The sequence below is a fragment of the Electrona antarctica genome (genome assembly GCF_951216825.1).
Source record: "Electrona antarctica genome assembly, chromosome: 14".
Classification (NCBI taxonomy): Eukaryota; Metazoa; Chordata; class Actinopteri; order Myctophiformes; family Myctophidae; genus Electrona; species Electrona antarctica.
Window position 1 is genome coordinate 32,990,130 of NC_136795.1, and position 27,133 is coordinate 33,017,262.

General features: G+C 42.7%; 3 protein-coding genes across 4 annotated transcripts; all 3 read right to left on the minus strand.

The window, feature by feature from the left end:
* Positions 1–1,714: 1,714 nt before the first annotated feature.
* On the minus strand, positions 1,715–4,088 carry tcap (titin-cap (telethonin)). The gene is made up of 2 exons (XM_079521644.1): positions 3,712–4,088; positions 1,715–3,186 (listed from the first exon to the last, which is right to left on the minus strand). Exons 1-2 carry the CDS (start codon positions 3,864–3,866, stop codon positions 2,796–2,798), a joined length of 546 nt encoding a protein of 181 aa, XP_079377770.1. The 5' UTR covers positions 3,867–4,088; the 3' UTR covers positions 1,715–2,795.
* A 5,524-nt stretch (positions 4,089–9,612) lies between these two features.
* On the minus strand, positions 9,613–12,219 carry LOC306937725 (melanoregulin). The gene is made up of 5 exons (XM_079521639.1): positions 11,805–12,219; positions 11,448–11,610; positions 11,198–11,288; positions 10,742–10,905; positions 9,613–10,588 (listed from the first exon to the last, which is right to left on the minus strand). The coding sequence occupies exons 1-5, from the start codon at positions 11,882–11,884 to the stop codon at positions 10,391–10,393; spliced, it is 696 nt and encodes a 231-aa protein (XP_079377765.1). The 5' UTR covers positions 11,885–12,219; the 3' UTR covers positions 9,613–10,390.
* A 1,441-nt stretch (positions 12,220–13,660) lies between these two features.
* Positions 13,661–26,365, minus strand: stard3 (StAR related lipid transfer domain containing 3). 2 transcript variants are annotated; one of them, XM_079521630.1, is made up of 15 exons: positions 26,138–26,365; positions 22,939–23,177; positions 22,674–22,757; positions 22,168–22,245; positions 22,010–22,063; positions 21,497–21,617; positions 21,310–21,411; positions 19,591–19,646; positions 19,406–19,498; positions 19,150–19,212; positions 18,532–18,627; positions 17,627–17,706; positions 16,864–16,968; positions 16,311–16,404; positions 13,661–16,009 (listed from the first exon to the last, which is right to left on the minus strand). In XM_079521630.1, exons 2-15 carry the CDS (start codon positions 23,149–23,151, stop codon positions 15,902–15,904), a joined length of 1,347 nt encoding a protein of 448 aa, XP_079377756.1. In that variant the 5' UTR covers positions 23,152–23,177; positions 26,138–26,365; the 3' UTR covers positions 13,661–15,901. The 2 variants fall into 2 exon arrangements, with proteins under 2 accessions (XP_079377756.1, XP_079377757.1); XM_079521631.1 differs by lacking the exon at positions 26,138–26,365 and adding an exon at positions 25,969–26,125.
* Positions 26,366–27,133: the final 768 nt, after the last annotated feature.

The window sequence follows — 27,133 nt, forward strand, 5'->3', positions numbered from 1 at the left end:
CCAGATGGATTTCATTGCAGTGAAATGTGTGGTATAAAAAATGGAGAACTGGTGTAAATGTGGCCCAATTCTTAGGATTTGTTAGAACTTGAACAATAGAGGCTATGCGAGTGACATAATCATACCCGGGATCTAACGCCTGCTGAGTGGCACACGGTAACAATCATTTCTCAATCATTTTCGACGCGGGACGGCTCGTCGGAACCGGGCCGTTCCTATAGGTCTGGAACTTCCGGGGACGCCCCAGGGACCCCCACATGGAGTTGCAACACTCACTTCACACGGGTGTGATTTCTGATACATTTATGAATAATCCTCTTTAAGTCACTCATTCCTTTGGTACCCCAAGGAGAGTAAAACAGATTCCAAAAATGTAATTACGATACTATTTGATCCAGGTCTGGTGGTTAATATTTTAACTTCCTGGTCGCCCACCGAGGGGGATTCAGCTCATTTGCCAGAACTTTGACAACTTGTTGTATTGCAGATTATGCTCGTGACTGCATGGGGGTTTCGGAAGGTTGTGTGAGTGGGTTCTTTTTAAGATAGAGGGCAAAGGATGAACACCTAAATCTCTAATATAATAGCCAGATTAAGAGCTCATGGAAGAACGTGCCGACGTGTCTGTCTCTCTACTGTCTCCAGGGCAATGCCAGTGTTTACCCAGCTATTAATACCAAAACCACTATGCTCTGCCAGGAGGGGTGGGTAAGACAGATGAACATGAGAGAGATAAAAAAAAACAAAAAGAGACAATTCACTCAACTGTACATATACTACAATTTCAGGTACTTTTATTTTACTTCATTATTTCCATTATTGTTATACTTTATCCTACTTCTACTCCTCTATGTATAATATGTACAATTTAAGGCATTTATAGTTAAGTAAAAACTAATAGAACCACCGAAAGGAGGTTAGTCAGGTTAAACTGTATGTTTCATAATCATTCCCTGAAGAAGACCTTTCTAGGTTGAAAGGTGGGGTTTCAAATAATGCTGTGCTGTCCTGTGCTGTGCTGTGCTGTGTGTCTGCATGTTTTCTTTGCTTTTATACTTGTTTATTTAGGTCAGCAGCACCTCACCAATCCTGTTTGTTTGCTTAGAAAGCAGACGACGCCACGACACTGACAAGCATCATCAGGTTAAACAGGGACGGCATGTTCTGGGCACTGGACAGAGACGTGTTGGAGAGGAACATATGAAAAATAAATGAGAGACTCCTTTAAGTGGTGAAGTGGGTGCGGTAACGTTGAGGGAGGGAGATGTTTTCACAGCGTGTACCCAAATGATTGGAGACAACCTATGCAGCACTGACACCAAGCTACTTGTACCGTCTGGTCTGGTCTGGTCTGGCAGTCTCTTTGCTACCCACCTCATAGTCTGTTTATGTCTGGGCCTCCTCCAATCCAGAAGGAGGAACAGTCTGTGATCGTAATATGTCTAGGAATCCTTAAGTTAAGCAGTGATACACCTAGCCTAGTTGTCACTTGAAAGATGAATGCTAGGTGTATTGCAGCAGGATTGCGCATCAGCAAGCTGTTTTTTATTTATTTATTTTTAGGCTGGGAGCGGTTGCTAGTCGGATTGTTTCATGGTTTTCAGAGGCCAATTAAGAACTCCACTCTCTCGCCTAATGATTATCCATCAATAATATGAATATAATGTTTATGACTTATGGCCTCACAGAAAGAAAATGAGGAAACAGAGGGAAATGCAACTCAACATTATCTTTTATTCATAGAAAAATAAAATATTTGAAATGACACTGCACACTTACAATACATTTTTTTCTGATTCAAAAGTAGAGTTCTAAAGGTCATTTTATTAGATGCTTCTTCTGATCAGAGGTGTCAGTCCTATCTCTCTCTCTCTCTCTCTCTCTCTCTCTCTCTCTCTCTCTCTCTCAAACATGCACACATAGACAGTAGACACACACACCTCCTCTGGCTTGGCATGGTGGGGGTGCAATCATGCTGGAACATTCTGAATGCTTTAGAAGGATCAAAGATTGTCAAGGTCTTCTAGTGCTCCTGGAGGCTGACCAGCTATTGTTATGAATGTGAACCACTAATGCCAAGGCATGTTATTCACTCGCACCTCCATTCTGCTTGTCCTTGTCTTAGTTTTCTCTTTGTGACATTCTGAATCGGAACATAATGGCCTCACCATATACAGTAGAAGTATAAACCATAATACTACAATAATTTCAAGTACACTTCACTTTCCTTACGATACATTACTTTCACTTTTTTAATGCAAAATAAACATTGCAACTGAGCTTATGTGCACTGTTCCATGCAATGTTCTATACAATGCTGTTTGACAGCCGTTCTACAGTAAATGCACATTTTGGCCTGTCTATGACTAGCTGGGGAAGGGGTCAAGGGGTGGCCATTTAGTGTGCTGCAGAGTGCAGACATGACAATGGCTTACGGCCAGCCAGCCAGGCTGCAATATTTTCCAGGCAGAGATTAGCCCATCGCACAGCTGAAAGAACACACCCCACAACACGTCTGCCGGTCCATCTTAACAGAGATGCCTTCCTGTCATAATAATACCATTGCCCACCAAATGTCAAAGACAATGGCAAAGCATAACACTTCCCTGGTACTCCGCTTCCCATTTTAGGATATAGATAACATTAATAGGGATTGTGGGTGAATGTCACTATGAATTAAATCTATACACTGTTCATGCTCTTTTCTGGTAAACTATGCCCCTTTAATAACCCAGCCCATGTGCTATCCTTCTCGTCGTCGCTCAAACTCCCCTCCCTCTCGTCTGTTTTGGCTTTCAGCCTCTCTGTACTTCCAGTGACATGGAGCGGCCCAGTTCTTTTGGTGCTTTGGCAAATTCCATGCGAATCGGTTTGACGGGTGGAAGGTCCCTGGTGATCTCATCCACACTTCTCTTGTCGGGGCAGGCTCCATCCGGCTTGGGGAAGGGCCGTAGGTCCTCTTCGGTGTGTGCGGCTCCGCGGCCCAGCCTGATACCCAGCTCTGCGGGGGTGAAGATGGGCAGAGGCAGGGTGTTCCTCTTTGGCAGCAGCTGGTGTTCTCTAACACCCTGCTCCACAGTGCCCACTCTGTAGACACCGGAAGGACAGATCTGTACGAGGGAGCGGACCTGCCACTGTCGGGCCAGAGTTTCCCTACGAGAGCTGTCATTCATGTTCATGTTCTGCCTGCAAGCATCAGAGAAAGAGAAGAAGATACCATCTCAGAATGATTCACTTGCTTGATTAGACCTTGGATACCTTTCAGAATTCTACAAACAGCCAAACCATTGCCGCCGAAAAATAAATCTTCAATTTGATGATGAAAGGGCTGATTTAATTAATAATCTAATTGAGGACCATGTGTACATTGAGGCTTCAGTATGTGTCAGACTAGCCTACATACAATCTAACCGTATTAATTGTTTGTTTTAATAAGTGTTAAATTAGCCTGGCTCCAGCCTCTGAATCGCTGGAACATTATAACATTTAAGCTGATAAATAGGTACTCTATCCTGATACGATTACATTGGCAACCCACCTCAAAACCTATTTTCTGTTAAAGAGCTGGAGAGAACCCTGTTACTGAACAAACACTCAGCAATGATTACTATCAGAATATAGGGCTTTAACCTTTTCACACTAGAAGAAAAATCGCACTTACACTACCTTAAAAGGAATTATTTTACTGTGTATAGCTCAGTAAGGGCTCACCTGTCCTGGGGCACAGTCTTTAGGGTAACACTGTGCCAATCGGCAGTGTAGCTCTCCTTCTGGGCCTTGTTCTCCTCTCGTAGGGTACAGGCCAGCTGGGCCTCCACCACAGCCCCATTGCACTTCTCCATGATGGTACACACTGATGGCATCATCTCTCTGCTGCTGTGGACAGATCTGTCAGTTAGTCTTATCGCTGGTCTGGCTTTTTTCCTCCGCGCTCGTCTATCTCCTCTCAGGACAGTCAGTGGCTTCTCTCTGGCTTTGAGTGTGATTACTGCAGTCTGTCAGCCTGTCAGTGGTTGTCGATGTGTGCCCAGCAAATCAGGGATGCTCTTTCTCCTCTCCTCGTCTCGTTCAGACTCTCTTTCTCTCTGCCGCTGTCTGTGTCATGGACCGTGTCCATCTGTGACTTTTATAGCCGCCCTGTTGCTATTCCCGATCAGCGATGTCACACTACTATCAGTGCATGCTGACATCCGACACCAAGTACCCCCACTGTCTCATTTCCCAAGATCTGGAACTCACACTGAAGAGGGGTTACGGGTAATTGGGCCAAAAATCCCCTGACACTCACACTGTAATCCCCAATCCCCTTTATTACCACTGGACCCAGCAATTTCCACTTCAGCTGCCTCGTACCGGTGGTTCAGTCAGGGGTGAAGGGATCTGTCTCACTCTCTTCACACACAAATAGAGACAATCTATGGAAAACAAGTTGACAGTCACAAGGGGTTTGTTCCTGGAAGAGGAATCTTAATAGACAATATTGGTCTTGATGTACATGTCATGGAACTGCTTGTGGCACCTCACTAATGTGGAAAGATATAAGCTCATTTGTTTTTCACAAACAAATAGCATATTATACTCAGTCAGTCAGTCACTCTCACTCACTCACTCACTCTTGCACTCTCTCTCGCTCACATGCACGCGCGCACCATACCCCCATACCACACAAATCCCTGTACAGCATGTATGGAATGCTGTACAGTACAGCATGTATGGAATGCTGTACAGTACAGCATACTAGAGCAGGATTTCAACACCACTGCAAATGAACATCATCACAACACATGAACCAATATGAACTACTTGGAAGTGGAGAAGGGATCCAGACAGTGTTTATGCAACACAAAAAATCGGATCAATTAATGGATCAGTTGAGTTGAGTTACCAAACACCTTTCCAATAGAGAGTGCTAAACGAAGTGTAGTGCCCAGGATTACATTAGATAATTGACACTGGGTGAAAAAATGGGTTGCAAAATCGTGGGATAAAAAATATTAAAAAAAAAGAAAAAGAAAAAAAAGTGTGCTAAATGCCAGGGCCGGTCAGTATATCCAGACTAGGTAATAACACAAAGTATTTGATATATGCCGGGCCACTGGTCCTTAAAATCCTAAATGTACCAAAATGCACCCCTCCCACCATTTTCCTGGAAATTAAAACATTCCCCATTATAAACATATAATACGGCCTATACTGGTGTAGTTTACTCCAGTCCTCTCCTACCATAATTTTGTCATTGTAATGTATTAATATGATTATTATCCAGACATCCTGTCATTGGTTCCTTTGTGCCTGCATGGATAAACTCTGTCCTCAGCTGTGAATTTTACCAAACCATCAACAGAAACTGTACGTGTTTAGATGCAAAGTTTGCATCCATATTTGACATGGCATTGAAGATGCTCAATGTGGCAGTTCAGCATGCGGTGAAAACGTAACTGTGTCACGTTATTATCACATACTCTGCCTTTATTTGCAAGGGGGTGAAGGTAATATCCCAGTTGGATAAACTGGGCAACGACAAATACCTATGGGTGATAATACTTTTTTTTTTTTAAATTACTGTATAATAAAGATTGTGGAATCTGTCCAATCTGGTGCGTTGTTTGCTTCAAATTACTTTATTATCTCATCTAGGCCAGGACGGCCATGATGAGAATACTGTTTTTGTCCCGTGGGTTTGTGAACAGGCAACCTAACATTTTTCAAATTGCCTCATGGTGGCCATAATATCATGATTGAATGCAGCATCTAATCGTACCCAAATTGTAATAGCACGTTGAGTGTAGCTTCACTTCTGCCCACTTCGGCTACCACAAACATGAACAGTTGCAACAGTCTGCCGTACAAACTCTTAACTCTATGACCCCATGTCTTGTCTCGCTTGTCCCTCCTCTATCTTTGCTCTTGGTTATGTCTCTAACTTGAATTAAAGCATAAAAATGCCACACACAAAATCCGACCAATCCTTTTGTCACCCAAGGCCATCGAGCTTCAGCCAAAGCCTATGTATTAAATAATCCTTGATTGAGGAGCACCATAATCCCGCCTGCCTATAGAGGGTAGGGTATGCGTGTGACATCATCATCATACTGAGAAGTTATGCGGGAATGCCTATTGCTGACTGCAAAAAACAACTTTCTGATTGCATTAAATGACGTTAAACTCACTTTTCCACTGACTTTATGCATGCGAAATTGCGAATACCCTCTATAATAGTTTAGTTTACTTTACTTTATTACTTGAAATCAGGGAGAAAATATTTTGGTTGGACAATTTCAATTAAATTGTGTGATGAAACAAAAAGCAAAAACAGAGCTATGTAGGAGCAAATAAAAATAAAAATAGAAATGTAAATCACAGAGTTAATTTGACAGGTGAACCAGCTGGTTCCAATATGAAATGAGGGGTCATTTATATCGAATGACCTTACAACGTCAACATGCCACTACCAGGCAGCAGTGACAGTTCTTCCAGCAATCATTCATTGCTTCAATGACAGCACCATGTTGGTCATAATCACCTCATGTTACAGAATGTGACGAGTGTGCCGCACGCACGCACACACACACACGCACGCGCGCATGTATACATAACTTCTGACTGCTGCTAGTCTTCCGGTGTGGCGTTACCGCCCGGGTCTGAGGCTACTGCCAGTGTTGACTCACTCATCCACATCAGCCAATGATGTCATCAACTCACATCAATATAGACAGCAAAAATCCATTGAGAACACACACACACACACACACACACACACACACACACACACACACACACACACACACACACACACACACACACACACACACACACACACACACACACACACACACACACACACACACACACACACACACACACACACACACACACACACACACACCTCCTAAAGGGCGACTGAGGTCGCTGAGGGCGAAGTCGCGCTGAAACTACAGGTCTGGGAATGCCCATTATGGACTTTTTTGTTGTTGTTTTTTTCACGTTTTCGGGACGGGTAGGGCGAAAAATGTGTGCTAATATTAGTAAGGCCAGACGGGGCCTCGGGCCAGTCCAGTTAGGGAAAAGGTAGAGGCCTGTTGAGAACTCTAGTTTTCGCCGGCTGCGCTAATAACTTTGGGGCAGGCCCATCTAGTTTTTTAATGGACACGCAGTCAAAAGGGAGACATCGAAGAGGAAGGACGGGTGGGGGAATATCAACATATGGAATGTCAGAACAGGTCAGCTCCATATATGGAGATCTAAGGGTTTGAGGTCAGATGTAGAGTTGCAGGCCGGCTCCATATATGCACATCTGGCTGATGATCTAGGCATGACGGACTGGCAGCCATATGGTGGCATGACGTGTCCTGAAGCGTGAGGGACTGACGGCCATATATGGTGGCGTGACAGAACGACTGACAGGTTTTGTAGGTTTTCATAGTAATCTGCGACCTACAGTCGCATTAACATTATACAGACACAGTTGATTGATTGATCATTCAAATAAACATGCTCATCCAGTTTAACTTATGGCAGTTATGGCTAATTGGCTATGGCTTTTTGTCTTTCACAGTTCACATTTCGTTTGCATTTTTGGATCCAACTGGCTGACCTTCTTGTGCTGCTAAAACATTGTCCTAGATTCCAAACACAAATATTCAGTGTTATTTTTCCATCTACCTGTCAAGCTCTGATGACTGAGAACAGCAATATCTCAACTTCATATCCACACCTTTCCAGTATCACATTCAGGGTGACATTTATCTCTGTGTGTGTGTGTGTGTGTGTGTGTGTGTGTGTGTGTGGAGAGGGAAGAAAGAGACGGTTCAGTTATGTTACCGAGTTATGTTATGCAGCCATGGCAACCACAAATGTCATTTCAGAAACTTAAGTCACTATGTGAAGTATATACTTCAGTGGTGAGATCAGATGTTTATTGAAGCGACTTTGAACCGAGCAAAGGGTTATCTGAATTGGAAATTGTGTATGTATTATTTTATTTTTTATTACAGATTCCCAGTAAGGCAGCCCTAGTACTCATAAAGTTGCATTACATTACAGAGACCCAAGCACAATCTGGACAGCAGTACTGTTGTGAGTCATGTCTCTGCTATTCAAACGAGGCCAGGGCTGCAGAAGGGCCATAAAGGTGAATAGCGATGAGGTGATTTCTGCCAGTGATCCTTCAGGCCCATTGGCTGGCCTAGAAGCACCTGGAGTTGTGTAACTGCGCTGTCACAGCTGCTGAGAAGTGACATTTAAATGAGCTGTCACTATCAGGAACGCATGCTAAGGAGAGTGGGAGGGGTTGGACAGCAGAGGGCGGTTGAGGCCCTGACAGGTGGCAGGGAAATTTCTTGTGGTAAGTTACATTTGTTGGTGGCAGAGTAAATGAAGTGGAAAGACAGGGACAAGCTACAGTATCAACACAGGTGAACCCCAAGGGAAAATGAAAAATAACACCTGTGTGAACTGAGTGGTGCAACTCCCCTCTCCCCCTGCCACTCTCTCTCTCTCTCTCTCTCTGTAATAGGCCTATCTCACAGCATTTCCCTTTTGGAGATAGTGGTGTTATTTTCTTTTGCAGTCCATAGGCTTCCATGTTAAAAGAGGTATTTTCACAAGCCACAAAATACCGTTTTGTAAAGGTAAGGTTTATTCTACTTATTTGAGTTGTTATACCATTGTGTTTTCTTCATATTATTATCGGTCTTTGACATTTTAACATTAGGAAATGTACTTAGATTCTCCAGAGAAAAAAAGTGTAAATGCCTAATGTTAAATGACACCACTATCTACCGGAAGTGGGCGTGGAAAGGGGGCTGTTTCTGGCACAACAGCGCCACTTTTGCCCCTACTGCTACTCATAGTCACATAGGTGAGGACACATAGGTGAGGACGGACGGACGGACGGACGGACATTGCTGTTCCTTGGAGTGGTTGCACCACTCAAAAATGAACAGAAAGTTAATTTGTCGACCTCTGCAAATGAAAGGAGAAATATGCCAACAAATGAGCTGCTACTACAATTCTTGTGTGTGTGTGTGTGTGTGTGCCATGCACGCACAAGCACCATTTGACACTGTAACAGCCGGCTGGTGCCACATTTTAAAGCAATGCTCTTAACAGAGTCTCTCTTACATAACAACAGCCAACTTATCAGCATCAACATCACCACCAGGGGGTTCCCAGTGGGAAGGTGAGATGCCGGGCAAGCGAACACAATCCAGGAGGGCCATGTCTGTGGAACAGGGTTCACCAAACCAGCAGCCAGCCACCCACAACAGGCAGGCCATGTGAGAGCGTAGACATACATTGTAGATTGTTGTATTCCACCTCAGAGGAATGCTTAGTCATATGCCCAATACTGGTGTCTGACTCACCGCTACCCGCAACTAACCCTGCCAGTACTATTTTGGGGGTTTGAACACCTTGTGTACATGCAGATTCTACAGTTGTCTTCTCTGTGATATGTATTTCTATGAGCGATCGTGGTTTAATTTAATGCCATATAAAGCAGTCCAGATGAGACAGTGCAGCTCCCTGCAACATGGTTTGTACAAACATGTGACAAGATGCACTTAACTAGGCTTCAGGTTGCAAGTTTATTTCAGCATCAACATCCCACCAGAACACATGCATAAACAAACACACAACATCCAAAATCACCCATATTCTCTATGTTGCCACTGTTAGAGGGTGAAGAAATCACCCTACAACATCCACTGAATTTCATCTTACTCACGCAAACACATCCATTTAAACTTACTAGCCGTACTATTATATTCATATTCATTACTTTTCTGTTCAGAGCTAAGTCAACCTTCATAATATGTATTATGTTAACAGTAACAATTATCCAAGCACAAACTCATTTGAGAACAGCTCTGAAACATGATCATTGAGCTGTTTATTCTCTGTTAATAACGATTCGTCCAGTTAAATAATATTCAAGAGGAAATCTTGTGATTGAATCAATAGTATGCTGATAATCATAAGACATAATATGAAGGGTGCGCCTCTGCTCATACGACCATTACTGCCCTGCAGGTTTAGCATGAACCAAACAATGAACAGAGTGAAAGCTCAGTAAAGCTCTATGGAAGACGAAAATAGCCAAGATCCGACACCATTCAGCTCATACTCAATGATGAGCCCCTTTAGAATGTGCCTGGAGAAAACTGAAGGAGAGTCAAACTTGATGACTTGAAAAGTGAAATATTTTAGCCTAAAACTGCAAGCAACAGCAGAATCAGTAGTGGAAGTTCTGTTGGAGGCACTTGAAGAACAGGAGTTGAAAAAGATTGTTTCTTCCGGCTCTCCCCAGCCTTGACAACTACTGCCCCCTGCTTTATGTTTGTGATCACTGCAGCAGCCAGTGGATCACTCTATAGTTTCAATCATCATTTCAGCTTTCATCTTCCAGTTCCTCATCATCGTCTTCTACGGCATTCTTGGCCTCCATCCTGGCCAGAAGCAAAGGCAGGTTGATTGCAAGCCCAGCACCCTCTTCATCATCAGAATCATCATCATCATCCTTGGGAGGATAGAATCGCTTCGCTTTGAGCACAAAATCATCAGCCACATCCAAGTATATAAGACGATCCTGTGAAGGAGCGAGAAAAGACAGAGTGGAAGGAAAAGTAATTATCCAAAAGAGAGAACAATTCAACATTTGTTTGCCCATTATACCACAAAACATGCATGCAAACAGCATGGTGTGAAAAATGTAATTTGGAATAATAATTTGGAATCTCACCACGATGAATAGGTATCTCTCAGGTGGGGGATCTTTGCTTTGGAAAATGTTGGTTTCAGTGTGAAGTGTGTTCAGCAAGGAACGCGCCAGGGGGGCGTTGCGCATGCGGTCATTAGATGCACTGGGATTTACTGTGAGTAGAGAATCTGCTTCTGCCATAAAACCTAAGGAGAAAGTTTATAATTAACACTTTATAATTAACTACTATGTCTCATACTACTGTATGCCTCATGATCTGATTTTTTTTTTTTAATGTTTTTTTTGTGGCTTTATTCTTTTATTTTATGGAGGGACAGACAGTAGGCTGACAGGAAATGGGGAGAGAGATGGGGGGAAGACATGCAGTAAAGGCCGTCGGGATCGGGAGTCGAACCCGCGGCACACTGCCAGACTGGATTACCAGCCAAGGTGCCTGGACCACTGAGCCATGGCCCAGGCCGATCATCAACTTCTTACCCAAGTTCTCCAGGATGGTCTTCCATCCGTCTCTGACCTCTCGCCTTGTATCTCTCATGGCATCAATATCCACACTGAGACGGCGGTAACCCTACAACAATGTGCAAATATGGGATCAAATCCTTTCCCTTTCAGCTAAATCATTTCATTTCAGATATTCTATGCTACAAGAATCTTTACCCAAATGAATCCATATGGTTTCAATACAGTCCATTCGAATCTATCATCTAATCTAATCCGTTTTACTCACCTTGGAACCCATGCTGGTCTTGGTTCTGGCCTGGAGCATCGTGTAGAGGTGGCGGTCATCTTCTCTCTCTGAATGGCTGGTATCACCTGGCTCACTCCACAGGTTGGTCTCCTGGTCACGCCGTTTCTGGACTTCCCGGTCAAAATACTCCAGAGGGTCATGACTGCCACATGTACAAACACATGAATCATGCACAAAATGAACAGTCAGTCAGTCAGTCACACACACAGTTATACATTTGTACAGTAATTATAAAACCATCTATACTTTATTCACAAAGCACGCAAATGCCAAAGCATGTAAATCAGATGGTATGCAGTGTAGTTTTTAGTAATTTTGTCAATTCTTCTTACTTACGGGATTAGAGGCTGCTTCTCTTTATCATCGTCATCAGTAGCACAGCAGCAGCAGCAGAACTTCATGAAAGCTGCCCCCATGTCTCAAAACGATAGGGAACTGGTACCCGCAGCGTGGAATGATCCTGAAAAGGCTTTTGTGGTGGGAGTGGCAGGTTCTTAAATGGTCTCCCTTAAGCGTTTAAGAAATAGTTCAAGTATATGAAGATATGACCTTTTCTAAACGAAAACTCAACTCTGGCTTCAGCACACCAGCACCACTGTCCCCATGGGTGCTGCTCCACTGCACTAAAAAGATTCCAGAGACCTTGTTCACACCGTCAGAATTACTCCCAAAAACATTCACGAAGAGAATTCATGAGCAAGAGGTATATGATCCACTGTTATAAATGTTGTCAATTCCGCTCTCACGCTCAAGAGTAGCCTATCTGGTGGGGATTTCTTTTTCCTTTTTTTATCATAAATAATTCCAGATCCAATGGAACCAGGACCGGCCGAGGCACCAGTCTCAGTCCTGGATCAGAGTAAAGATGCTCGGGCAGATGAAGTGTTCTTTCTCCTTCCTTCTCCTTACAGAGGACAAAGAGAGCAGTGAGGACAAAGAGAGCAGTGAAAGATCACACTCTTAACTCACTTTCTCTCACACACACATCATGTGAGTCGTTCCATCCATTGACTGTGTTTGGCCCCTGGCCCTGATCGTCTCTCCCTCCACTATATGAGCCTAACTTTCCCACTTAAACCCTGTGACATTTCATAGATCAGTATAGCTACCGAAATATCATACAGTAAATGTGTTTATGGATTTCTAAATGCTGCATTGTGCAATATGGTTCATAGCGAAAGGTCCTCGAAATAAATGTATCTTATGTCATGTATAGTTTCAACTCTTAACCTCCCTGGGAACCCGGTCATACTCAAAGAAACCCCTTTGCACCTTCCTTGCTCTTTAAACCTGCTCAGACCCTCTCATCTCCAAGATGCTAAGGTGTCCAACTTCACATAAGTCAACGTAGTTTGTTCTGTAGACAAGGCATGGGGAGGTGCTGCAGGAGAGAGGGACGACGTGGCTTGCATTGGAACAAGGAAGCCAGTAATTGTACTTCCCCTTGTCTTGTCAATAGGGGCATTATTCAATGTAGCTTTAACCACAAAAAAAGAAAAAAAATATTTTGAAAATACTTCATCTAGAAGCATATTGTGAGCTTTTAGTAAAAAGTGTTTTACCTACATTGTAATGACAAAGCGAGGCTGAGCTGAGCATGGAACTCCCTGTAGTTTCCCTACCTCTCTCTATCCTTGCTCTTCTTCCTCTACTTCTGCTCTCTATCTCTCGGTGATGGACCAATTACACAGCACCCACACAACATGCCCAGCACGGAAAACACATGGTCAGTGGCCAAAAACACATCGCTGTCTGCCTTCGTTCAAAATGTAGGGGTTGTGTGTGTCTCTCTCACTCGGACACACAATATTTACGGCGAAAGAACAGACACGTGGCGTTATGACGTGAGCGCACCACAGGCGTGCAAGCTTCTAGCGAGTCACATTCCCACCGTTTTCTGAAAGAGTAATGATATATCAACCATTTCCTTTGAAGACAGAGGTAGAGCAACAGGGTTCCATTAATGAAGCATTATGAAACAAAGACCACAAAAGGGGTGACTTGCATGCGATTCTGGTCACAGGATATTATTGACACGCCAGGGATCCAACAATGGAATATAAGGAAGACAACAAACAGCTCGGTCAGAGAACCTACTGTGTTAGTGAAATAGCCTCATAGGCAAGAGTCTCCTTACGTCACAAAACCAGGAATCCCCACTAGCCAAAAACAACATCAATCATCAACTGAAATCAATTCAACCATTGTATTATATATATTTGAGTCTGTTTAAGTTTCCATACAAAATAAACTACAGTTGAGAGGTTGGTCAGTATTTATGTAATGGCTTTAAATTAATGTTTTAGAACTGATTATAATTTTACACAGAAATTCAAAACACTAAAAACAAAAACATTACAAACCTGAAAAAAAGAAATCAAGGCAGGATTGATACTTTATATAAACCTTTGCTAACGTTATGAAGCATTGGTTTTATGTACAGTAGGATGTTTTGCTAAAAGCAAATAAGGTGAAAAGTTGGACATATTGTTACGGTAATAAAGGCACAACGTCCATGTTTACATACTTTGATCAGATTTAAATTCTCATTCCAAAACACTTTGTATGCATTTCAGTTCTGACCAAAATTAATTTGCTAAAATCTCAACAAGGCAAGTTGAACCGTGTTTGGCGTTGTATGCACTGTCTGGTGGCCAGAGCAACATGGACACAGACAATCATTATGACAACTAATCTGCCTACAGAGACGTTCTCACTAGAGATAAATTCAGGTCAAGATTGTGGCATTCCTAGATTTTGTTATGGCATCATCAATAACTGAGCATGCAAACAAAATACTTAAGCCACTTCTTATCATAATGTGGTCATTGTGTGCCCTGGCCTCAAGAGATATGGTCCTTAGTCAAGAGTTATAATGGAACCACGTTCTCCCTGCTGTGCCTCATTTCAGTGCACTGGAAGGCACAAGGAACAAAACATAACCGTCCTTTTGAGGACACTGAAGATTTCACTGTGCAGGTGGCAAGTTGCAACCTGTAAATTATGTCATAACGACATGCATTATGAAAAATAAAAACCGTTATTTTACATGAGAAAGATTATTTTTTGCCTCATACGTGTCGTATACGTAAATTATGAGGCCTGTTCTCAAAATGACAATGATCATCACATGAATACAGTAAAACATTTGACAGCCACCAATTTTCTCAGCTGTTTTGTTGAAGGCCACTTGAGGTTAATGGCACACAATATAGTTTTAGCAAGGATAGAGCTTCCAGATGTGTAACCATTATCTCTAGCTAATAATAATTTGCATCATAAACATTAAACAATCACTACCACATTTACGTGTATAGAAGATTGAGTTGGAGGTCCATTTAACCACTTAATCCTTATTTTTGGGCTATTCAAAGATACCTGATCTACAAGCTCAACATGTCGCTAGCTTGTAGATCTATTTTTTAAAGGTTTGACCATTTTTTTAAATGTTCACCTACTGTATAATGACAAGAATAGGGACACCAGGGTTAATATGGTTAAATGCTGCCTCATCATTCTGTCTTCCATGCTTCAAAAACTAAAGCAGAAAGGCCAAATACATCAACACTAGTATTCGAGGAGAGGTTTGGCATTTGATTTCTCTTTGATTTCGCCGCTAGATCTGGTGGGGCTCAGCCCCACCAGCACACACACACAGCCTGTGTGGTGGTGAGAAGACTCTTGTCCTATTGACCACAGTGAAGTGAAGAAGGGGTATAAACTTTTAAGGGAGTTAACGTGTCTTTTCCCAATCAAATAAAGGTTGCAAAATGTGTACCTTCAGAACAGTTCTTGAAGGAACCACAGTTAAGACGGTGCAGTAACCAAAATAAAAACAACAAAAAAGTATAAACAAAGCAACAACAAAGAAACTTCGGCTATAAGGCTCAGGGCCAGACTGTTGCTTGGTGCAGCAACATTCAAACATGTCATTGCGTCAGTTCTGTTGAATTGAGAGAGGGGAAAAGTATACAGTGAAAATGACATCCACCTGTATTCCGCCTCTTCTCAGTTCCAAAATGTCCATCCTGATTCAAAAACGCTTCGCAAGGCGTGACGACAAAATTGTCATTGCACAGTGAGGGACACAGCAAAAATGCATTGGTCTTCTACACATACAAAAATAAGGATGTGACCATTAATAAAAAAAAGAATATTTGTTGAGAGTTTAAGGATGAAAATGAGCAATACGTCCAGCTGTTCCCCTTGTTTTCCTAATAATTGCTGTCTCATGTCATGTCACACATCCTCTTTGAGGTTCATTCTTCTCAGTGCGTTCATCTTCTCATCTTAGGTGCACCACAACAGTAAAGACTGGGCGATTTGTGGTACCGGAGAGCCCAGAAACACAAAGAACAACTCACAAGCTGCTGTGGCACTGTGGCTAGAAGGCCATCTCTCCTGTTGTTCAGTATGGCAGAGGAGGTTGTCTCCTAGTGGTGAGAGCACTGGAGGTCAGTGACACGCTGGCGTAAATGTGCCATGAATTCAAACATGGTGGCAGCCAGAGTCTGGTGGATGAGGTAGCGAGGCAGTCTGCCCTGATGGACGGGAGGAAATAGGTAAGGTTAGTGTTAAAAATCCTCTACACAGAATGCTGGATATAGTGTCATCCTGACGAGTGTGTGGGTCATTGTTAACTGTGTGTAATTGTGCAAGTTACCAAGTAAGCTGGTGCATTTCACATATATTTATTCATCTTTATATTATATTGATAAATACAACTTTTATTTTTTTTTCTTTGTGTGGAAAAGAAGAAAAGGGAATGCTGACTATCAATGCTAACAATGCTATCAATGCTATCAATGCTGACTCAAAAGGAAAAGGCAGTTTAGGGCTCACCTTCAGGTCTGTGTTGAGGACCCAGATGAACGTACACACAGATGGGTTGCTGCTGGACTTGAGGACCACAAATCCTCCAGGTCCGTTCTCTCCCCTGGGGAGGAGAGGGAGGGTTCAGTTCACACAAAACGAAAGGGCAGAAACGTTGCAAGGAATACACTGACTTATAAAAAAGGAAGAAAACAATCTGACCATTGTTGTGTTTTGAATGCTAAAGAGGCAATAGACTAGACTAGGAACCAGACTGCTTGCTACACTCAGCATTTTATTTTTCCTCACTTCGCTTCACAGTCTGGAAAGCCTCCTCTCTCCATGCCCAAACCGGAGAAAACGGCCTGCGGCTTGTGATTGGTCTGTGTGTGTGTGTGTGTGTGTGGGGGGGGGGGGGGAGTGTTGTCCAATGTAAATTGTAAAACTCAAGTCACTTTCTGACTTGCCAACGTAATGGAAATAGGACCGTGGCCAGACTGAATAGCAATGTGAGAAATAGACGAACGTAGCGAATCAGGCCAGATTCCAGGCTAGCAATAGACAGCACAAGGCATGGTCTGACCTGACGTAACGACTGTGTGGAGGCTTGGCATCGTGGTCCGTTGCCATGCCTGCAGAGACGTAGCGGTCTCGTTTGCGCTCCACCCGCCGCACATTAACAAAATCCCTGTTGAAGGAGTGAAAAGTGAAAATATGAAGATTTGGAACAATGTTACAGAAACCCAGGGCAACTTTGAGGTTTGACGAATAGATTGAGCTGCCTTTGATTAATTTAGCGCCCTCTATTGGCGTTGTTATAATCTGTGTGACATACAGCCTCATTACTAGTTTCAGACTCGTCAATGAAAGAATATTCTGCATGCTACCTTCTTCTCATGCAATTAAAATGCTTATTATGGACAATGTTTTAGCCCAAGGATCTTCTCTAAAGCACTGGTTTTCAACCAGTGGTCCTTGAGGAGGTTCCAGGTAGTTCCCAGCTACATTATGGAGTTGGTAACCAAATGGACCCTTAAAGATCTTGAACTCTTGAGTGCAAAATGAATTCATTTTACACTCCCACAGTTACATTGTTAAAATTAAACATCTGCATTACATAATTTACAGTCTACACAATTACATTGTGTAATTGTTATCTTGATCAATATTTGCCTGTTATCTCTCTGGATAAAGCACTGGTTGGTCATGCAGTCAGCCTGTTATCTCTCTGAATAAAGCACTGGTTGGTCATGCAGTCAGCCTGTTATCTCTCTGAATAAAGCACTGGTTGGTCATGCAGTCAGGCTTGTTTTATTTGTAATATACAGTAGGAATATATACCGTACCTTGCAGACACAACTCCCCCCGCCGCCCCAGAGGAGACGTCGTAGGAAATCATGGTGTTGTCATCAACCCTCTGAAGGATCTGAAGAGAGGAACACCATTGTTAGGCTTTTTCTTTTTTTTTTTTACAGCAGGATACAACCTGAACAATGCGAATGTTTAACAACATTTTGGGCATGTCATTACATGCTTATTTATACTTGTCATGTACTGGGACCACGAAGCACAAATAGAAAATCTGCATTTTTCATTTCATTTCTGTCATTATAACTTGGTCACTTTGTTACTGATTAATGACTGATGATATTTACAGACAATGTCGAAAGTTGTATGCTCAAGCAAACACTGTTGCTCGTCAGTTCAGTCATTGTTCTACTAAAGTGAAAGTGTCATTGTTTAAGGCATATTGCACACCACTTTATACTGCTCACCTGGGTCATGTTATAAAAAATCTAGCATGCACAGGTTGCAAGTTGCATATAATGATGCAATGAGATTATGAGAATACTCCCACCCAGAGGGTGCAGTGCTAGCCAATTGTTTGTCACTGCTGGAGTGAGGACTTTTAAAAAAAGCACTCCTAAGTAATGTTCCAAGTTTAGGCTATGTATCTGAAAACAGCATCATTGTGGTGCTCTCAAGCCCCTCAGTGAGCTGTTCACACTATACATCAAGACTAAGGGTACACTGGCTAAAATGCCTGTGTTCTGCCAGTGGGTTAAGTTGTATTTATTTTACACATTTTATGATTTTATTGCCATTGTGTGTATTTTATATGTATCCCTTTGTTATGTTTCTCTTTGGCCCCGAGTCCGCTATTAAAGTTTGAATTGAAATTATACAACAGAGTATAAATGAGGCTCAAGTGGATAATCAATGAAAGCAATCAAAGCAGAGGGGTTGTCACCTGGCAGACTGTAATCGTTTTGTTCCACTGGACCATCTTCTCTGGCTGTAACATCACCTCCTGGTACACCAGCTCAGCACGGCACTGAACAAGAGCCTGAGGAAAGCCAAATGAAGACAATAAAGCACAAACACTTCAGCTAAAGCACGAGTAAAGGTGCAGCCACATTGTACAGAGCAGAGCACCAAACAAACGGTATTGGAAAATAAGATTGCTAAATGCTGTCATATAGTAATCCCAATCCTGACCATTGTAGATCAGGTGAGTAATTATAATGAACATGCTGTTAATACTCATCTGAACACAACAGGTGTTTAGATTAGTACATACAGGGTTTATGACTCTTAGATTTTTTTTAAAGGATCCCAGGCTAATAAGACAAATATGCCTTAAAACATTATACTTGCCATCTACAACAAAAAAACAAACAAAAAAACACCTTAAATATTTTATTTCTTTCATAAATAGAGAAGTCTGACGTCACTTTCAGTAGAGGGCGTCAATCTCCAGGTTCATGTATTTGTTTATTTGCATTGAGATCCCCAAACGGCGATTTTAGGTCGCTTCATATAAGAACTGTGTTTGAAAAATAAACCGACCACCTCAGCACCTCAGTACCTTGAGAATAAAGGTTTTTCCATGGAAGGGGATTTCCAGAGTGTACACACAGTCTCCAATGTCCTGCCACAAGAAACATTTTATTAGCCTTATAAAATATGTCACTTCCTTACTCCTTATGAAACAGGGTCCAATTAATTTCGGTGTCATTATATAAAATGAAATGGAAATTCTTTCACTGACAAGTGGCTGTTTATATAAGCAGGTTTCTTAATCAGGGCTCAAGACAAAATGGTAATGGAACATTCAGACTCACGTTGTTCTTTTCAAATTTCCAGTTGTCTTCCTGGGCAAGGATCTGTTCCACCACAGACATGGCCTCACGACCCTGTCTCACATACTCTTTCTCCTGGGGAGGGAGACAGAGAGTGGTGGTGAGATGAAAAACGAATCAACACCAGCCGAAGACCAGAGCTGGGACACAGAATGAGCATAGCGTACCTGTGCAGTGACTGCCCTGCGCCCAAGGCCCTCTTCATCGAGATCTTCCTCTGAGCCTGTAGAAAGAGGGTAGATGTATTGTTAAAGAGTATAGAATAAGGATGTAGAGCAGAGGTAGGCAACTAGGCAATTAAGTTTTGCCTGGGGCCAAATCTCTTTCCAGGACCCAATTTGGGGGGCCGGAGTCGGTCGGCGGCACGATTTATATATATTTTTAAATGTCAATTTAGAGCAGTGATTTTCAACCTATGGTACGCATACCAGGTCCGGTACTTACCGTCCCCTCTGGTGGTACTTGAAATCTTCCAGAAAATCAAAAAGGTGGGGCACAAATTGGTGCTGAAACTTCTCATAGCGTACTGTGTGCATGTGCGCGCACACCATATTTGTCTTATTAGCCAGGGATCCTTTTAACAATTTGTGTTATTGCTCAAGTACTTGCTTTTGATGACAATGGAATCCCGTCAAAAGTGTACAAAACTACAAATAGAGCCAAATGAGTTAAATGAACACTGAGGATATGTATGCAGTTGTGTACCTTGAGAAGGTTTTACCATGGAAGGGGATTTCCAGAGTGTACACACAGTCAAAGTGAAACTTCTCATAGCGCTTTGCACAGTTTTTTGTTAACCCTGTTTTTAACCTTCCATGATAGATTATATGTTTTTAACCATGTAGCACTCTGGGATTCCTTGTGAATGAAAAGTGCAATATAAATAAAATTCATTATTATTATTATGTGTGCGCACTTGCGTCTCTCTCTGTTCTGTGTGTGTGTGTGTGTGTATGTGTGCGCGCGTGCGTCTGTACTCTGTCGTGAGAACTGAGTCCCAGTTATATTGTTATCATTTTGTTTGTTGGCTGTGTGGAACTGTGGAAAATATATTATTCTTATATATTTGTATATTAATTAGAATAAATTTGCCTCCTGTGTGAATAGGATGGGATGGGTTAGGTGTACGCTACTGTATTTTAACCTAAGTCATAATGGTGGTACGTGGAGAGCCAGCTCCATATATGGAGATATAGGGGTGAGGCTTTTGTGCTGGTTCTGGACAAGCGGAAATGCATGCACCACCCAGTTATTATGTGCGTGTCCCATTTATGCCCATATATGGAGTTCTTTGTCAGGCATGCCAAATGAGGCTTTTGTGCTGGTTCATTTCTGTATGTGTCCCTTTTCACCCCCTGTGGTGGTGTGGAACGCGTGTGTCGAATTTGAAGTCGGTGGGGCCAACGGTTCTCGAGTTACGTGGCTTACACACGTACAGACAGACGTACAGACAGAGACTTGGTGCATTTATAGATAGATAGACTAGAGCGGTGCCCATTGGAGCCTCTACAGCGTTGCCCGTTTGGAACTGGCGAATTGGAACGATGCAAGTTGGAAATGCATGTCCCACCCAGAAATTAGTCTGTGTCCCTTTTATGCCCATATATGGAGTTCTTTGTCAGGCATCATGCCCAAATATGGACAGACGTCAGAATGATGTCAGAACAGGCCAGCTGGACACTGGGCAGGGGCCCTGTTAAGAGCTCGGGAAGAGGACTTTTGGAGCAGTTCTGGACAACCGTGGGTCCGACGGACTCGACACCGGCACTGCACTCCTTGTTTGGGTGTGGAACGCGTGTGTCGAATTTTAAGTCGGTTGGGCGAACGGTTCTCGAGTTACGTGGATTCACGGAGCCCTAATCCATCTCTCCACAGTGGTTGGTTACCTGCGAGGGATTCCGGCGGGGAGTAGAACTGTCCATCTGACACAGCACGGGGGTATATCATGGGAGCACGCTCGCATGCCGAATTCACAGCTGCTAGGTAGGCTGAGGGACAGACAAGACTTTATACAATAATTGACCAATATTATTTTATCTTAGTTATAACTAGAACAAAAGGTTTCCCACTCACCTCTCTCATCATCTGCCTCCTGAGTGAGCACTTTGAAGTCAAGAAACCATGTTTCCAGCCATGCCACAACAAATGACGTAATGGGCAGCACATAGCCAAAGGCATTATTCTGGGAAAGGAGCTATAAAAGAAAGTAAATGACGTGAGCCTAAGACTGGATTGTACAAGACATTACACATTGACTTGCTTGACAATTGACAATTTATTATTTACTGAAGGCACCATATCACTTTTTTATATGGGACACGTCATAATCATTTTATTGAAGTACTAACTGTATCACTTCCCCATTGTTGATCATATAAAAAGTTACCAAAGCTGTGAGACTTTTTGACATCACTCATCTTTAGCAGCTCTTGTATCAAATTCCCGTAAGTAAGTCAACACTAGTCTTCAGCCCATTATAAAAATTAAATATTGGTGGAAATGGGTGTGAAAAATGTGCAGTGGCTCATGATTCACTGAACCATACTCCAACGCTAAGATTCAAAACAGCAGTAGGGAGACACTCACATTAGATCGGATGACCTTCACAACGAGGAAGACATTAGTCACTAGAGTGGTGATCTGTGGAAGGAGTAAAGAGGTTCAATGTTAGGGTCTCCAGTATCATTCCCGTCTATCACCCAAATAAGAGCTTTAACTTTGTCTTTCTGAGCGAGCTCTCTTACCGCAATGACCCACCAATGCCTCAGACGCAGAGCAGCATAAGCCACTTGCAGGCAGAGGAACCGAAACACAGCAAGCAACTGTTATGAAACAAAAGCAGAATGATAAAATGACTTCTTTATCTAATCATGTGAGCATGAGTTGTTTTTCTTTTGCATTCTTTTTTCCTTTGTGTCAAGGAATGCAGACAAATGAACAACAACATCTAAGTTGCCTAGTGGTGCAAGCGGAAAACAAACAAAAACATATTTTCTATGCAAGGTTGAGGGTGTACTGGTGGGCCCAGAGATTATGGCCAAATACCGACGTGCCTGACATCCACCCAGAGTATACTGATACTGATTACTGATATCAAAATACTTGTCATGGATGAAGTAAATCTCACAATAAAATAATCAGGCAGATGAAAGTTAGGGATGCTCAGTCAGACTAGAAAGAAGTCATAGGATCTGCAGTTCGGCACTGGTGTACAAACAAACCAAACCAACACCTTCACTTCTAAACTTACAAAGATGTCAAAAAAGGAAGACTTGAAGTCGTATTGGACCACCTCTATCTGCAGGATGTCCCAGATGGTGGATGGTGGATGGCTCTGGAAAGGCAAAAGAGCAGAGTGGACCACTGATCTGTTGTGTGGTAACAGTAGGTAGGGAGTGTCAGAATAAGAAATAGAAAATTACAGTTCACGGTTATAATTAATAGTTTTTCTCCTTAGCTCTATAATGAAGATGCAAAAAAGGGGGACTGACACATGCATCTCCATGTTCACTCACATTCAGCTCAATAATCCACAGAAGTGCGATGAAGAGGAGGTCGAATGTGACAAAGAGACAGAATGTGCGACGGACATCAGAGATGGCCTTGCGTTCCCCAGGGGCCACACACAGGTAAGGGGAGGGAATGGATAGGGACGTTGAGTAGGACGCATTGAGGGAAGCGATGGCAGGAAGGCTTCCCCCTAACTCCCCGTAGCCTCCACCCGGCATTGCTGCGGCGAAACAGGGTACTCCACCTAGCACAATAAATGGTGCATTTATATAGCGCCTTTATCCAAGGCGCTTTACATAGATTGTGCATTACATTCACCCAAATCAAACACAAACACAAACACAAACACAAACACACACACACACACACACACACACACACACACACACACACACACACACACACACACACACACACACACACACACACACACACACACACACACACACACACACACACACACACACACACACACACACACCAGCCAAGAGTACGGGGGACTACTTTTACATTTTTTATACGTTGTTCACTGTTCGGGAAATAGGTTAAAAAAAAACGCCATAACTCTGCCCGGACGGCTAGGGTAGCAGTCCGCAGGGTGTGCATATGTTGGTTAAACATACCAACAGTCCTACAGTCATTAGTCAGACTAACCTGTGCTGCGGGTTACAAATCACCCGTACTACAGGTTAAAAATCCCCTGTGGCTTCCTGTGAGGCTAGGATAAGGTTAGAGATTGGGGATTGGGTGTTTGACTCATGGTGTGTCTGACTGTTGGTATCATGTCTAACGTAGAAATGTACCAAAAGAAATTGACATGCATGCGGCACGCGTACGTACACACACGTATTCACACTAGAACGTGTCCCTCTAGATTCAAGACGAACCAACCCAAGTACCCAAATCATCCAGTGGTTACTTGCATAACAGGTTTGCTGGCGGTGAGCGGCCCCCCTAGATTGACGACGTGTCAAGTACCCAACTACTCATCAAATAGCTACTTTGCATAACGGTACTAAAAAGCAACACATCCAGTACTGCTTCTGTGGTGTTCTGTTTGCACGCAACAACAATGCCTCCTCCTCCATCGAAGAAGAGGAGATTCGTCCAAAGCAAATGTTTTTGTTTCGCTACTGCAAGAAGTCGTCTGATTATTTTACCGGTAAGTCTACTTTTGAGTTTGTGTGTCTAGAACTCTCATACACTACTAGGCTATCAGCTGTTCTGTGCGCACATGTACTGTAGGTGCTCGCACGTGCATGTACTACGAGTGTGCATGTGTTGCGGGTTCGATTCCCGATCCCAACGACCTTTGCTGCGTGTCACTCCCGCCTAATTCTAAATGACGGAGCGGTTGCGCAAAGACCCGCCCGGCAGCACTGTTTAATGCAATTTATTTGTGCCAGTTATAAGTATTTTTTGTTGAATTACTCATGACAAAGTTGTAAAAGTCAACAGTATGTATATCCATAAAACAAGCAAGCAGCACGCGCTACTAGTAGCACACTAGTTCTTTCAATCACTTTATTATTATTAGGCCTATTATTATTATTTACTATTATTATATTATATTTTCACAATCTGATACACAGATACGCCGGCAGATACTGTACAACTTTGTAATCAAAACAACAAAACATTCTTGAATACTTAACTCGCACAAATAAATTGCATTAAACAGTGCTGCCGGGCGGGTCTTTGCGCAACCGCTCCATCATTTTGATACACGCGTCACTCCCCATCTCCTGTCAGTCTACTACTATCAATAAAGGCTGGCAGTGAACAGGTAGACAAAAGAGGAAAGGGCACACACCAGTATTGGTGTCAGAGGTGCTGGCCTAAGGCAGTAAACGAGTAAAGATGAGAATGGCAGTGAACTGGGACATAATTTAAGTGTGAGATATTCCTTTTCCTAGCTGGTGCACTATCATCACATAGCTTTGTTTGCTGTCAAACTTTTTAAATGAAGAAGGAACAAACCAGGGATTTTTTTGTGTTCTGTACAAGTTACAACAATTTACAATTGCAAAATAGTCATAAGAAGAGAAGGAAAAAACAGAACAACAATATACAATAAAATATCCCCATTATGCAAGTATAAAGACAGTCAGATTCTACAGTATATTAATGCTTGACACCGACTTGCGAGTCCCCAGTTCGACTCCTGGGCCATTCTGACCTTTTGCTGAATGTCACTCCACTGCTCTCTCCACCATCATTATCAATAAAGGTCAACATATTTCCTAAGATATTTCAATTGATGGCAGTCTGCTCATTTAGAATTCAAAGTTGGAAAAAAGCAATCATTTAACCTATAGTTGTAGATAAATTAATTGTGCTGTAACTTAAAACAGTAACACGGTTACTGAGCTTGCTTGACCTTTGACTAGTGCATGTTGTGTATTTTGCATTTTGAAGGACCATTTCCAGTTTGATAAGATACACAGGTTTAACCATTGGACTCATGGATCGATGCTGAGTGATTTACCTCTATTTGGTTTAGATTATCTCATTGGAATCGTAGTGTGCTTCTATAGTGGGGAAGTAGTAATACCCTCATTCACCAGTTTCAACTGTATCTGCCGACAACAACAACAACATTGATCAGCTGTCCGACTCAGAACATTAGATCGTCACAATTCTGACAGGGCAACTTCCCACAGTTACCTCTCACCCATCGCCTCCTCTAGCCTAAAATGTGGACCTTTGTAACACCTTTACAACCGTCGGACGTCCCAAATAAAGGGTAGCAATAAGGGTCCCGAAAGGAAGGGGCTAGGATTTTGGGAATCCCAGTCAGGCAGTAGTAAATAACTTGAACACCTTGTCCCTCACAAGCAACTTTAGCAAATCCCTAACATACTACGGACAACCAAGACGTTTACAAAGACAATCGCTGATTTGATTACGCTAATAAAGTTGGTTAACGTTGGCTCACCAGCAAATATAAAATATGGAAATGAAAAATTGTGTAAAAAAAAAAAAAAAAAGCAAGTCAGCCAGCTAGCAATATTGTTAGCTGTTCGTTAACTCACCACTGTGTTAGCTAGCTGGCTAAACACGGTATCGTCTCACTCCTTGCTTTTGCTTGTGGGTTCTGGGTTGGTTGCCTTGCTACGACAGATGACGCGATAGCTTGATCATTGATTAATGAGTAAATAACCTTATCAGGGACAGCGCCAGCGGCACATAAACTAAACTCACCTGATTCAGCGAGCTTGCAGTGTCACAATGTGTTTGCGCACTAAGCGCAGCATCTAGCAGCAGCAGCACGTCTTCCGGGATGGGATCATAGAAACGTCAGAGTCTACAACTCTACAATCTACATCCCATAGTAGTCCACTTGCCAGAATGTGAACCCAGGCATTGAGTACACCAAAGTTTTATGTTAGAAATGTTGAGTATGGGTCTATTGGGTCCCCAGCAATTAGAAACTGCCAGATGCTAACTTTCACATGTTGAGCAATTTTCATCATTGGCATAATATGTGACCATAGGCTACCATTTACAACCTATAGAAGGCAAAACATTTATGTAGCATGTCACGTGACGTGTCAAACTAGGGGGTTTTCATGATGCTGAATCCATTCCAAGCATTAGTTTTGCACAAAAAACACTCCTTGGGCTAAAACGACCATAGCCGTCATCACAAATGTGATGATGTCAGCACATTTGGGCTAGTGGTTATGGCCGTTTTTCACCCAATGAGTGTTTGTTTTGCTTCTATATTTCTGTGGGTTGCTTCCTCAAGTTCATCTGAGAAGCAGAACTGAACTGGGTCGACAAATGCACAGTCTGCACACTTAAAATAAATCATTCGTGGCAGAGGTTGTCTAAATGACAGGTTTTAGGTCCCTGTTGGGCCGAGGCCCAGGGGACCAAAGGTCAGCCAGACCATATCCTAGCCTAGGTCACTTCACTTTCTTTATAACAAAGTAGGGTCCAGGTAGGGATGCCAAGTTGCCAACCGCCCCTTGAAATACGGAATTGTCCCTTATTTGGTGTGGTTTCCAACTATGGCTACTTATATGGAAACAAAAAGTCATGTCCCTTATTGAATTGATATAGGACAGTGTCCCATATCAATTCAATAAGGGACATGGAAGTGTGTTCCAGGCATGGCCGTGGGAAGATATAAGTAAGAGGTGCTGAATGTTCAGTAGGGGGTGCGCGCGCGCGAGCGCGCGCCGCAAAATGCAC